General features: G+C 36.8%; 2 protein-coding genes and 1 long non-coding RNA gene across 6 annotated transcripts in view; 1 reads left to right on the top strand and 2 right to left on the bottom strand.

Moving 5' to 3' along the window:
- Positions 1 to 671, bottom strand: part of LOC111924593 (ATPase family AAA domain-containing protein 2-like) — a 20,895-nt gene extending 20,224 nt beyond the window's left edge. The window contains exon 1 of one of the 4 annotated variants that reach the window (XM_023920820.2): positions 337 to 671. The gene's annotated coding sequence lies outside the window, so the exon portion shown is untranslated. Of the gene's footprint in view, positions 1 to 209 lie in introns of all 4 variants that reach the window. The other 3 variants (XM_023920822.2, XM_023920821.2, XM_086883699.1) reach the window with 3 other exon arrangements.
- On the top strand, positions 470 to 6,475 carry LOC111924596 (uncharacterized). The gene is made up of 3 exons (XR_015285283.1): positions 470 to 534; positions 4,554 to 4,629; positions 6,349 to 6,475. It is a non-coding gene; the product is annotated as an uncharacterized LOC111924596 (long non-coding RNA).
- SLC7A13 (solute carrier family 7 member 13) lies at positions 5,489 to 14,720 on the bottom strand. The gene is made up of 4 exons (XM_023920823.2): positions 11,805 to 14,720; positions 9,166 to 9,297; positions 7,176 to 7,540; positions 5,489 to 6,426 (listed from the first exon to the last, which is right to left on the bottom strand). Exons 1-4 carry the CDS (start codon positions 12,526 to 12,528, stop codon positions 6,181 to 6,183), a joined length of 1,467 nt encoding a protein of 488 aa, XP_023776591.2. The 5' UTR covers positions 12,529 to 14,720; the 3' UTR covers positions 5,489 to 6,180.

Here is a 14,720-nt window from a genome sequence, read left to right as displayed (position 1 = left end):
ACTTTTAATCTACCGAAAGTCACAACATAAAGTGGCTGTTTTGGAGCACAAGAACCTGCCCACACATAACAGAGGCTCAGGTGTAATGATCTCTCTGCAACAGGCAATCCAAAAATGAGGACACCAGTAGGCAATTTAAACATTAGTTGTGCCCAAATTCTTTCCACATGAAACACCTGCCAAATACACCCTTCTGGACATACTCTGACCTGGAAGTCTTAAACAACCACAAGAACCTGCTGCCAAAAAAAACCTCACATTCAAGAGCTTGGCTGCAAAGTACAAAGGCCCACATTTTATCTAAGTTAGCACTTTAACATTAATGACAGGACATACCCATGCAGGCAGAGTTAAAGAGAGGGACCCTATGTGCCAACTGTAATGGAATGTTTACAGAAAGGCTGTGAGGTTGCTCAGCAACAGCCCCTCTTCAAAGTTCCAAGCTTGGCCACGCCTAGCTCTGGTGGGACTCTGCTATAGAAAGTCCCACTTGCAGCCTAGAACTTCGCAATTACAGAATCATGGAATGGTTTGGTCAGTGGGAAGCTTTAAAGATCGCTTCATTTCAGACCCTCTGCTATGAGCAGGGACACTTTTCACTAGATCAAGTGGCCCACCCAAGCTGGCCTACAATGGAGCATCCACAATTCCTCTGGGCAGCCTGTTCCAGTGCTTCACCACCCTCACACCAAAGACCCATTGCATATGTAGTGGCACATAGGGAATTCTCAGCCTAAACACATTTATCTCTTACTGCCAGGAAAAATATCTTTTTCTGTTGTCAAAAGAAGGACAAAATCCCTAGCCAATTATTATGCACAAAGCTTGCTAATAGGGCTCATTTAAGTAGCTTTGCAACATGATGAAAAACCCTAGTCACTTTTAAGTTTGCCAAACAAAAGAGATTGATCTGTAGTGGTGTAACTACTTTGTCAAGTCTGCAGCTTTGGTGGACCTCAAAATCACCTTTCCTTCAGCTTTTATCCCAACCTACATTACAGAATGTATAAAGTGAAACTGGTTTGGTAGGATTATTTTCCATAAATACAAATTAACTAGCATTAATTCTGCTACTCACTTTTAATTTGTTATTAATTCAGTTTCGTGTTATCTGTTCCATTACTTTTTCCAAGGAATTATGTGACACTGACAAATCTATAATTTCCTGGCTCATTTCTTTTATTCTGTTTAAATATTGGCATGTTAACTTTCCTTTTCACTCTTGAAATTTTCCCCATGTAGCAGGAATTACTGAAAATCAACATTAACAGTCCAACCCCACAACAGTGTCTTTAAACTAGTAGGATACATTTTATCCAAAGCTACTAATTTAAAAATGTTTCATTTCCTATTCCAAAGCTAAAATAGAAACAGCCTCAAAGTTCCTGAAGGAGATAACAGCTCATATCCCTCCAAATCAAGCCAGTAAGAACTGGGAATGCCGAGGACCCTCCGTCACTTGGAGGAGAGGACAATGACAAGAATAACTTTTAACTGTGATACAGAAGGGAAGGCCACAAGTGAATACTCCTTAACCTGTTAGTTGTTAAAGCACAGTTGTTTCTGGTTTGGCATATGTGGAAACTGAGATGTAGGGAGCCTTAGCAATACCCACAGTGCATTGTATCAAACATAAGAGCAGAGAAGTCAGGAGGTTTGAACCGCTCATGGCCTAACAGCTACAGGCAGCTCCTCACACATAACCAGAATTTCCATGTAATTTTCTATGTAACCCAGAAGTTCCAACCTAATATCACCACATCAGAGAACAAAAAAACATGTACAGCTGCTCATTACTAGCTGATTATCTTTTTATTGGAATCGCAGTTAACCCTAGCTATGAAAAAGGAAATAAATAATTTCTGGGGTTTTTCTTTCTTCGGTACAATTGCTGGGGTTTGCTCTTCTGTACAAATTCTGGGAATTGCCTCAAACAAATTTTTTTATAAAGCAGTCAACACACATGGAGCTAGCATAATGTATAATTGCAAGTAATTTTTAAAGTAAGACAGATAATAATTTTGTGTTTTACATTGTCTTTTTAAGGAGATAACAAAAATAAAAGGTAATGCAGACATTGCATACAAACATTGTGTTAGAAACCTAGAAAAACAGATAGGGAGATTACATGTCAAAATGGACTAGTCAGTACAGTATTGATAAAAGATTATCCACATTCTATCGTTACTTGTTGTAAGGTTGAAATGCTGAAACATGCAACTATATTGCACAAAAGAATTATAAAGCCAAAGACAAAAAAAATAAAAAATTAAATAAATGTCTGATATAGTCCAGTAATAAAACAGTCACACTCCTGTACAGCATTTTCTGAGATATATTCAAGTAGGAAAGCAGCTGAGACCAACTGAAACAAGCCATAATGTTAAAATATTGAATTGCTCTTGGGCAGAGTAGCAAACATGAGTTATGAATTTGAATTCTATTCCTTTATGCTCACTGCTTGGAGATGTGGAATGAGCCAGAAACAATAAAAAATCTATAAATTTAATAGTGTATTTTCTTCTTTGTGATATAGGATTCTAAAACACTCAGGCAAAAGAAACTGCATTAAGAGAACATCAGTGACTCATATTCAGGGGATGGGCAATACCATATCTGGGATTGCTTCTATAATGCTAATTTAGCTCCTCTGTGTGAGTCTCTTTTCAATGGGGGTCATTTAATGAGAGCATTCTTTTTCATAAAATCCTGTCTGTCTCAGATCTGGGAATAAGTCAACATTTGTCTTGAAGATACTAAATATGAGGCAGCCAATCCCTCATTTGCTGTAGAAGAGGAATTTGACATAGTGAATCATGTAACACTTGCAGAGCAGTTGCTGGATTTGGGAAATTGAGTATTGCCCAGAAGAATACATATTGCTCTTTTTCTATGAAATTCCATAGCCATACTGGAATAATTTAAATAATTTTTCAAACTTGCAATTAATCCTGTTTTCCTCATTTTCTATAACAAATTTTAAATCCTCCCATTTGATTTGTGGAATTTTAAAATCTCACAGTTGTAATTTAACATTTAGTAGACCGCAGGTCTTAAAGGAATTGCAGCTACCCACAGTTAGTCAGAAATTGAGCTAAAGGATACCAGCTATTCATCCAAACCAAAGTGACTGGGATAATTTGTCCCATTTTCCTTTTTGTAGTAATCTTGGAACTTATTTCCAGGGGATTATAGGCAGTCTGAACTTACTAATGACTATGAAAAATCAGCTCCATGGTACCCCATCTCAGGTATCCAAAGTTAGTGAGCATTTTTGGCCATACATCCATTATTTCCATCTAAAAGCTGAGATGAATGGAAATGGAAATCTGTATACAGTGTCTGAATTGCCATACAAGATATATGTTCACCAATTCCCTGGCTCTTTGCCCTGTTCCTATCCTTTCAGACAAAGAAACATACATACTTGAATGTCTATCAATGGTTCTCCATACAGGTATTTGATGCAAATTGAATATCACAAAACAGATTTCTTGTGCAACCTGCACATCAGCTTAATTTAGTTTCAGCTAGCAAAGATGATACCACTGACACAGCTCAAGAGAGTCAAGAGAAGTCAGTGGTTGTTTGTGAAGTGCTTAAGTGCTGTCACGAGGAACACCACAGAAAAGTCTGTAAGCTATCAACAGTGTCTATCAAGCATTTGAGCAGAGAGAGATGAACAAAATACAAGTTCACTCACATGTTGAAATGGGGAGAAAATAATAGTGAATTATTTGGCACCATCTATTCATTCCAATAAATGAGGTAAGGGTATATAGAAAGAACAGTTTATGATCTGATAATACAAGGCTATTGAAAGGTGCCTTTGTAGAGGGGCTTAAGCTTGCATGGACATTTTTAATTCTGACCTATTCTAAATCTTATCATCTTGTATGTTTATGTGCCATTTCCAAGATTTTTATTAAAATATAAACTATCTAGTTCACATTCCAGAAAGATACATAAATGCAATTTATTCCATATTACATTTCATTGGGACTTTTGAGTTCCCTGATTGGTTGGAACTGCTAAGCCTCTGTATTTGGAGTTTCTATCACTAACAAATACATGCTCCAATTAACCATACATACACTGACATATGGTATCAGTAGGTACCCAACTCATTATGAATTAAATAGATAGTTGACACACTGAGAGGAGATTACATGGAAATAAAACGCACAATTGAGCAATTTCCCTGATGCTTGCTTTTCTTAATCATCTGATCTAAAACAAGATATTATTGTTACATAAACTTTTTTTCCTTATAATTTCCACTTTTTTATATGTTAAAATATAGATTTAAATAAATTTCTTGAAAGTTCAGTTGAAAATCTGTGGCACTGCCACACCTGCATTTACAAATCACCAATGGATGCTTTGGTCACAGTAAAATCATTTCTTACTTTTACAATTCAGTTCTTAAAATATAACTCCTCTGCAATGTTGATGAGACTCATGATTTTTTTAATTGAAATAGCAAGAGAAATGTTTTTCCAATAGCACTATTAAGTGAAATTAAACACTGATTCCTTTCTTGTGTTCAGCAGGATGCAGCCTCCAGTTCAGCTGTATACACTTCAGTCCTCACTTGTATGAACTTTTCTTCATACAGCATTTTAAAAGGTATAATTTTTTTCTTCAAATTTTCTTTCTGTGTGCATTATCACCTTGAGAAAAGCCACTTGCTTCATGTATTTGTTTTCCTTTGGGGGCTCATTCCAGTGCAAAGTCAAATCCTCTTAAACCTTCGGTTGATTCCTGGTTTTATTGATGGCCATCCTAGACTTTGGGCAGCTATGAAGAATTCTTTATCTATCATCCCAATCTCTAAAATGTTTATACACCAGTGAATTGAGTACTGTAGCAAGATTTTTTTCATTCTACTGTGTTATAATACAATGCCCTGTAAGACAGTTTCTCCAATCCAACATCCATCAAACCAGAGATCACGGTGTAAGAGTGATGTTCAGCTGGGGACATCTACTGGTTGTGTTGTTGATCTTTCACTGCCAGATTTGGAAAATCACTTTGTATTTGTAATTCTATTGTAATTATAAAAATAGCAGCATATATTTTTAATCATGTTGATACATGATGTTTTTATGTACTTTATATTTGCTTTTAAGATTAAATATTCTGTGAACTTTATATGGCCTAATTATCAGAAGAAAAAGGAATTAATTTATCTTGCTTTCATAAACAAAATAATAATGGATAGGAGGAGGCCTAAAAAAGTTCTTACTTCTCAATAACACTAAAAATAAATCAAGGAATAAAGTAATATTAATGCCAAGATGTAAATGATTTAGTAAAGGAATCTACATGACTTTAGCTTTTATTTTTGTTATGAAAAAGATTAATAATTCTTATTGTCTTACTTGATGCATTGTAAGATTTCACCTTGAATTTGTATGTGTTGTTCTAAAGTAGCTAAGATGCACCATGTCCAGTTTTCTTGGGATTTAAAAAGATCTCAGTCAACTTTATGATATTCTTCAAAGGCTTTTATTAAAAATAAATTAATGCCAAAAAAGGTAGCAGATGAAAAGAAATATAAAGTCTTTAATACCAGAAGTTCTAATCAATGAGCTAAACTGTAAACTAAGAATAATCCAGACAATTTAGTTCAAAGCATGAAAATGTATTTTTATAATGATGCCATTAGGTATTTATTTGATTACTGTATAATACTGATAATTACTTTTGCTGTGATTGAGTCTTATTTCTATTATTGCAAGACTTTACACAACTTTTAACTGTGGTTTCAGGATCAAGAGAGAGCATTTTACAGATTTTGCAAGTTTACAAGAGATCCTTTGCACCTATTAAATTATTATAAGTATACAATTATGTATTTATACAAACAAAAACAAACATATATACATATTAACTTATGCCAATGCCATAGTTTAGTTGATGAGGAGGTGTTAGGTCATAGGTTGGACTTGATGGTCTCAAAGATCTTTTCCAACCTAGTTCATTCTGTGCTTCTGTGATTCTGTGCCTATATATACATATATGTGCATGTTTGCAATCTATGTGTATACATCTATATATGTATATATATGCATGCACACCTATATATCACACCAACATCTAAATTGTACTGTTACAGTCTCAGTTAAACAAAATCCTCTGCTGGCTCTTATTTGTGCTGAGATTAAATATCTGCCATTATTCACATTTGCCCTCAGCAGATCCATCAGCAGGACAGACCTCTAACAGGAGCTGTAAGTGGCAAGTAATTTTATCAAGAAATGCAAAACGCAATTTAAAATGTATAAAAGGCAGATAAACAATAAGACTTCCAAGCATAAACAGGAAACCATAAACATATTGCAGGTTTGGAGACCAGACTATGGGAGCTAGAACTAGGAAGAAAGACATCGCCACCATCATAAATGGAATTGGTAAAAACACCTGTAAGAGAAAGAAAAAAAGTGGTTTAGGAAATAAATGAATCAACTGTGATTTTATGCCTCATTCATAAGAGTAACAATGTGTTCTTTGCCACAGAAAAGTACCATTTCTCATGCTGCTATAAATTCACCCAGGACAAGAGTCATCTGACTCAAATTGCCTATAAGAGAAGCAATTAATATTATTTTCAAAAATACTTGTTTAGGCTCCTTCTGTTGTCAAGGGGCAGAGACAGACAGTACTGGAAATGCATTTGCTCACATCTGATATTGTGGATTCCTATGAGTCACTCAGGGCTGAGTGCCTAGAAGCCTTCACAATAAGCATACATTTCTAATCCAGCTTTATGACTGCTGGAGTAAGAGGAAATTCAACCTATCCTTAAGGCCTGTGATTGTGTCAGGGAAGATGAGAGCAGATTAAAGCTGAATTAACTGTGAATGGCAATGGGTCCTATCTATAGTGTTCTTGTTACTGCTTCACACTGGTATGGCTCCACATTGTTTGCACATATCCCCCATTCTGCAAAGAACCATCTCCTGTTTTCAAGTGCAAGTTCTCTGGGGCAGAGACCAGTTTCTGTTCTTTTTACAGTGAAGCAAAATTTTCAAGACTCTAAGCAGTGTGATTATTATTTGTATTTTTGTGACTATCCACTTTTGATTTGCACTTGTTCTGTAACTTTTCCATGCTACCCGTGACTCAAAAAAAAAATCTATAAAAATATTTTGTAACTTAGACCCACTTACTTTGTATGGTCGATGTAGATGAGGTTCCCGGTATCGAAGTACAATCAGGCTTGCACAAGTCAATCCAGTCATAAGCCAGGAAGAAAATCCAAAGTAATTTGTTAACATAATAAGGTCAGAGGGGATGATAAAAATGGATGCAATGATGGTTGAAAAAATCATGGCTGGTGCTGGAGTACAGGAGTGGACATTAAGCATGGATATTAAAAGAGGTAAATGTCCTGACTGGCTTCCAGCATAGCTTAATCGACCAAGTGTGAACATGCTGCTGTTGAGGGCACCAAATATGGAGACAGCAACAGAGAGAGGAATGATCCAGGCAACAGAGGGGATCACTCGATCGGCCCAAGTGACTGCCACAGCAACTGCAAGAAAGCAAAGAATTAGTGTAGTTCAAGTACCATGTTCTGAATAGCTGACAGACACAACAGGAGCAAAACTTAAAATACAAGAAGCACCTATTATTTGCCAGCAATGCCTACTTTTTCATTGCAGTAGTCAAACACTAATCCGGTCCTAAGGGTTTTTCATTCAGGAGCTAAACACTTCCGGGAAGGATGACAGCAAGAAGGAGTGCTGCCTGCCAGAGCAAGCCAGGGAAACCTGCTGGGGCCAATACTACTGTCATAGACTGCCCAGCAGGAGTGAGCAGCATCTCACATCCTTCATCACAAACACACACACCTGGGAAAGGAAAGAAAATTAACTCCTTGGTCCCTGGCATCACCACGGTGATGACACAATCTGCTGCTACAGGAAACTGCCAACGGGAGGACATTTACTTTCGGAGATGGGACAACAAATGTGCTATTAATGATATTTTGCTTTGGGTGGAAATGGGAAATGTGAAAGTTTGTTTCTAAACAATAGGTACTCAATATTGCTTGGAAATTAGCTAGAGCTGTTATTATAGTGAGGACAATATTTAGTGGGTCTATAACCAAATGCCATGAGGAACATAGGTCTTACAGTGTCCTGCGCAGCATAGGAAGTTATTAGAGATGGGGAAAACAGTGCCTCCCACCTCAAAAAACAAAACAAAAAATAAAAAAACAAACAAAAAAAACACATGTAGTGAAGGAACAAGAACAAACAATGTTTGAAAAAGTGCTATAATTTTAAGGTTATCTTCTCAGCTGGCATAGATAAACACAGTTGCCCTAGTATGCATGAAGCTAGTCATGCCAGCTGGCAGCTGTTATTCATGGATACTGCCTTCTTCATTGTAGCATGCAAATGATCCATCTCTCCCAGCAGACAGCATGACACTGGCTGAGCGATAATATGAGGTTACTGAGTGACAGGTACACTGTTCTCATTTATATTAGTGAGCTTTTTTCATAGGAAAAAAAATGATTCATCCAAATGAGGTGTGGCTTTTGTCAGGCCTGTAGGCAAGGTCTCATTACAGTGGGATTTAAAATGTGCTGCTTGGACAATCGAGAAGAAATACAGTTCCCTTTGGAGCTTTTTATGGCCCGCTTATTGGTACAGGTTCTGAGACAGGCATTACTTACACTGGAATTCTGTATAGGCTCTTCTAAGAAATCACAGTATTTATCATGAATAATACACGCCCAAAATGGCTGCATTTTTGTGTCCATAATCTTTTCTATTCTCCTGAACATGATAGATTTGTCCATCTCCTAAAAAATAATAGCTTTAGTCTGAAAGCCATTTAGGGAAAGAAGGAGGAGATAGGATTAAAACTACTGGAAAACAAAGATAATCTCTATACTTGGGGCCTGACTTTCACCTTATTTTCCAGGTTTTAATACACTTCTGAATTCTTTTTTGACAGTGTAGGGAAAAGCCAACAATTTCAACAATCTGCCTGCATTCATCCAACCAGTAAAATTAAAGAATTTTCTGTTAAAAGAAAATTAACACAAATTTCTGGATCATGAAGTTTGGTGAGCAGTAGGCACTGATGTCAGATGGATATGTCAATGGGCCAGTCCTTTTTCATTTAAAAATATTAAATACATACCTGAGGAGACAATTTCCTTAGGTGTGAGGACAGTCAGGTATGAGATGTTCACTAGTAAATAAAAAACAATTACTGCAGGAACAGCTGTCATCACAGTTAATGGGATATTTCTGCTGGGGCTTTTCATCTCCTCTGAAAAATACAATTTAAAACAACAAATGAAGCAAGCAGTGTAGCTTCTGCAAGTGTTTTTCAGTGGTGAAGCTGTTCAGAATTTGATAAGACTGATACCAAAGTCCTGCCCCAATCCCTAATCATGGCTGCTAAATTCTCTGCTTCTGAAGTCCTACAGTGGCTCTCAAACAGGTTAATATCAAAGATTCCTAAACAATTTCTTTTTATTTAGCTATTTTTTAACTATTTTGGAAGGAGGGCTGTTTGAAGAGCTGATTGATTATAAAAATTACAACAGGAGTGAAAATTTTTCCTTGGAATTGATTAATTATATACCTGACTTACATTAGAAAAGTGATTAGGTAGGAAATTTTCAAGTAGCCTTACTTGACAATCACAAGCTTAAACATGAAACTCTGAAGTCACATTATTTATTCTTACATCACCTCACAAATCCTGATCTGAAACTTACTGAGCCTATTTGCCTGTTACTACTCAAAACATTTCTCTTTGCTCTTATATCAAGAAATATAGAAGTAACATAAAAGACTGAAAGCACAGACATAAGAGAAATAATGCAGTGGCTTTAAAAGCAGTCCATTCCTAGATGGATTCTGATGATTATTATCCTTTCCAGGATAAAGATGATGGAGAAAAACAGTTTAGTGCTAAGCCTGATAGCTTAGAACTACTCTTACCAAACAAAATACAAAAAAAAAAACCAAAAATTTTGCGGATGAATAACTCGGGCACTAGCACACATTCCTGGGAATGTCATAGTCCCAGCAAAAGATGGAGCTGATTTCCAGAAGCTTAAACCAAATCACCCCCATCTCAATCAAAAAGGCTCTTTTCCATCTTTTTCACTCCTTCCTCTTGTTCCCTCTCAACTTCCCACTTCCCTCAGCATTTACAATTTCCTGAGTTTTACCAGCAAATAACTGATAATGGGGAAGAAGTGAAAAGTCAAACGTGGAGCTTATTTAAATTCTTTTTAGGAGACAGAAATCTGTTTCCTTCACATTTGACTTCTATCTTCTGCTCAGGACACCAGCCTTGAGCCATGATCCCTGTGCTGGCTGTAGTGCACAGAGACAAGACTGAAGGACCACAAGAGTGGAATTCAGATACTATCAGAGAATTCGGGATTTATTTCAGATGTAAGAAATACACTTAGTAATTCTGAGCTCCGAAAAGGATAATCACCAAAATTGCCAATTTAAATTTATCTTTCCATTCGTTTTGTTGCCTGTTGCAGTCTTGCCAGCCAGCTGGCACCTGGTCCATCAGCTGAAGCTCACAGAAATGAAGTTATTGTTGAAGAATAGGAAACTCAGTTTGGTTCAGAATTATTGCATAGGTTGCATCTGTCTAAACAGCAGTGCTGCCCAAAAGTGTATGGCCTTTATCAGTACTCCTAACTGACCAGAATAAATCAGTATTTTACCATAAATCTTGTATTTTCTCAGGCTTACAAAACCAAGTGCTTGCCCTTAAGGAATCCCTAAGGTTTCAAAACCATACTTTCCTGATTTATATGATTTTTTTTGTTTTTTTAAATTTCAGCCTATTTTTAAAGCTGGAGGACCTGGATTATAAAGACAACAGACAGGTTTTTAAACATTAACCAAATTTTCACATTATCCTCACCACTGAACTTTGTGGTATGTATTTAACACATTCAGTTTATTTAATATTTTACATGATAGAGGTTAATGGATACAAACGGTTAAAGATATGACAGCAATATCCACTTGCTTACAATGTAATTCCATGAATCTGATGATACTATAAACCTATATTGATTTAACTTATGATGTGAATAATTATCATTATGAACATCATCTCTGTAACTTTCAAGAAAAAATTCTCATCTATTACTGCCACACATCAGCAGATACAGAATAGGGAAGTAAATAGATATTAAAAAACCTTTTGAATGATAAAATTGAGTACAAGTTCTATGAAAAAATGTATACCACCTTCCACAGACCTATCTTTACCTTCAATTAGTCTTTAAAAGTCTATTTTCACAGGAAAATATATCCCATAAAATTCCTACATTCTAACAAAACTCAAAAATAATTTGTCCATGTTCAGACTAGCTGCATAACCTCAGAAAAGGCATAGATATTTAAATAGAAATTATCTATGGACACATAGATTGGCATGGATATCTTAATACTTTCCTAAAAAGACACTGACACGGACATTGAGAAAGACAAAACGCAAATTTTTAAGGTATGAAAAATTCTGTTTATGCATGAGATTTAAAATTAACTATTATGATTTCTATTGTACTTCCCTGGAAATGTCAGCTTCATTCTGCACAAAAATTTAAAAATTTTAAAAATAGGAATTTTCCCTAGAAAGGAACAACACCTTTTCTACCAACCCCAACAAACACTTATGTAAAACGTGAAGGACCCTGTGGTCTTGAAGCAAAGACAAGTTCTCCCAAAACAAGCTGAGGAACACAAGAAGGAGAACTGCAGAACCAAATCTGAAGAAGAGGAGCAGAATACCTGCCATGTAGTTGAGGGACCACCAGCCGCCGTACGCGTACAGCCCTTGGAAGAAGGCTTCGGCAACCTGTGAGGCGTTGGGGATCTCTGAGCTGAACATGTCCTCAAACCTGGCTAGAGTCTCCTTTTGCCTGGCAACAAGCAGAACTATGCCACCGACAGCAATCACAGACAAGGCCATCATCTTCAGCAGAGTGAAAACTGCCTGCAACCACGCAGCCATTTTGACGCTGAGACCATTCAAAATCCCCAGGGACCAAAGAACGGCCAAGGCCAAGCACTTCTTCAGCAAGTCTGGTGTAGGACAAATGCCATAGAAAGGCTGTGTGGCATATTCAGCAAACAGCAAGGCTCGAGCAGCATTTGATGCTGGCTTGGTAAAAGTTGATGTCCAGATAAACACAAAGGCGGGTACGGATCCAAGGCCTCTTTTAATATGGCTGTATTCTCCTCCAGAGAAAGGCAGAGCAGTTCCCAGCTCTGCATAGCAGAGAGCACCCATCAGAGAAACAAGCCCAGACGCAGTCCAGATCATTAGTGCAACGCCAACATTGAGTAAGGAATGTTTTAACACCCCTGTGGGAGACACAAAGATCCCTGCTCCAACAATTGATCCTATAATAAAACTTACCCCATCAAAATAACCTATATTTCTTTTGAGTTGTATCTTGGCTTTTTCTTTTCTTTGCACATCTTTGGGGTCATTGTTTTCTCCTTTTCCCATTTTTTCCTGGTTTTTTTTCACAGCAGATTTCACTTTGTTGTTAGCAGTCTGTCATAGTCCTACTTGCTAGTGAAATGTTATGGGAAGCTTGGCTTAATCATTCAGAAAAGAGAGCATACTTTGGGTTTTGATGCCTCCTATGTGAAGATAATTAACCAAATACTTCAAGAAACACTGGCAAATCATGTACATGTTGGTTTAATATGTACTTCAGAAATTATTAAGGTCTTGAGGTATTTTAAAAGAAAACAGCACAAAAAAAATGCACAAGTCCTCATTTCTCAGATGATTTTCATCAACAGATTTCACTTTGTTTTATGGACATCTTCAGAGACAGCCACAGATGTGAGTAAATGCGACTACATCAACCCCAGGGAAAGAGGAAGAATATGGCAGCAAGAGGAAAGAAATCAATCTTCTGTATGTTATTGACAGTGACAATTGACATTAGATGAACAGCCTGGCACTATTTTTCACCATCCATACAGAAAATGGACAGTGATAACCTGTGATCACCGGTATGTTTTGCCAAAATCTCATCAGTCACTGGTATATTGGAGCTTGTTTATACTTCATTCATTAAACACTGCTCTAAAAAGAAAATTACCACCTTTATTCACAGTTTTTTTCCTGAGCACTCATTGTTAGACCAATACTCACACACATCTTAAAATGGCATTAATCTTCAGACACTGCTGTGAGGGAAAGAAGTTGTATCACAATTTTCAGTTCTGCATGTGGGCTATGGAACAGAAAGAGGAAGGATGAAAGTTCCCACTGCTGATTTTTCTACATATTTATCAGTCTGTGGTGTATTTTGTGTTAGGAGCTTCTCTTCAATCAGATATGGATATATCATAAACCAATGAATTTTGTACCAAAAAAAATGCAATTATTCTTTTTAAAAGATGTAGGGAAAATTAGGCAGAAAGAAGAAAACTAACTGAAAAGGAGCACAGCATGGACCCTAAGGGTTATGTTAGTGCCCAAACTCCTAACTGTGAAGTTCTTACTTTTTGTCAGTCAAGTTGCAGAACCAGGTTTGTCCTGCAGGTCAAAGCTCAGCAGTGCAGTGAACAAAACTAATGTCTTTATAGGGGCCAACTTGAAACAAACAGGCCTGAACAGCAGGATTTTCACACAAATACAAAATAAACACATCTGAAAAGTTAGTTTATATAATATGCTATCATATAAAAAAAACTTTTGACTAAAACAGGCATGTGTACAGACTGTTTTATTAATTATTTCAATGACTTCACATGGGTTTTCCTTCACCACACAGAAGCTTTGCAGCATGGTCGGTGACAGAATCTACAGCTCCAGAGTAGCTTATAACCATAAGAAAATTCTTCCATTTTCTCCAAATCCCTGAAGTACTCACTAAATACTTTCACCTTGCAGACTACAAAACTTTTGGTTGTACAAGAAACACACCTCTACTAACTAAAATTTGCATACATTTTAAATTGCATTGATTAATTTCATGAATTGTAGTATGTATTTACCATGCATTCTTTATAATTAATAATAATTAAAATATTAATTCTCTGGTATTCATGATCAGGAAATTCATAATTACATGTTTCAAATGGTTAACAAATGTAATTTCTTGTTTTATTTCAGTGTTTTTTTCTGAATCTCCTTCGCTGTGAATGCACACATATTTTTTGATATGCAGCAATCTTCCAATTCTCTTTGTATCCTGTCATGTACAGCTGAATTTGGATCACTACCTTAAAAAAAACCCACAATGTTACACTAAATATCATCTTGAAGTACAGATGCAACTTTTTTATTGATCATCCTAGCGTACGATTTCTAGTACAACAAAGGCATTTACAAAACCTCCCAAACAGCAGATTAACAAGACTTTTTTTTTTTACTTTTGACAAAGCTGCCTGATCTCAGAAAGCCTCGCTGAGATTATCCCTTGGTGGATGGGCACGGGAACAGGCTCCCCAGGGAAGCGGTCACAGCTCTCTGACACATGGTGTGACTCTTGGGGATGGCCATCGATGATCCCTGGGTGTTCATTCCACCTCAGGATATTCTGTGATTCTGTGAAAGTCTCTAACACCAGGTGAGCTCTAATAAACACCAAAGCACTCCCCCCGCACCCCGCCCCACGCTCCCCCGGGAAGAGTTCAAAGCAGTCCGGTCTATAAACCCGGCCCCTTCCTGGGCCCATG

The sequence above is a fragment of the Cyanistes caeruleus genome, chromosome 1 (genome assembly GCF_971803275.1).
Source record: "Cyanistes caeruleus chromosome 1, bCyaCae1.hap1.1, whole genome shotgun sequence".
NCBI classification, from domain to species: Eukaryota; Metazoa; Chordata; class Aves; order Passeriformes; family Paridae; genus Cyanistes; species Cyanistes caeruleus.
Note: the sequence above shows the minus strand (reverse complement) of the source record. Positions and strands in the feature narration are given on the sequence as shown.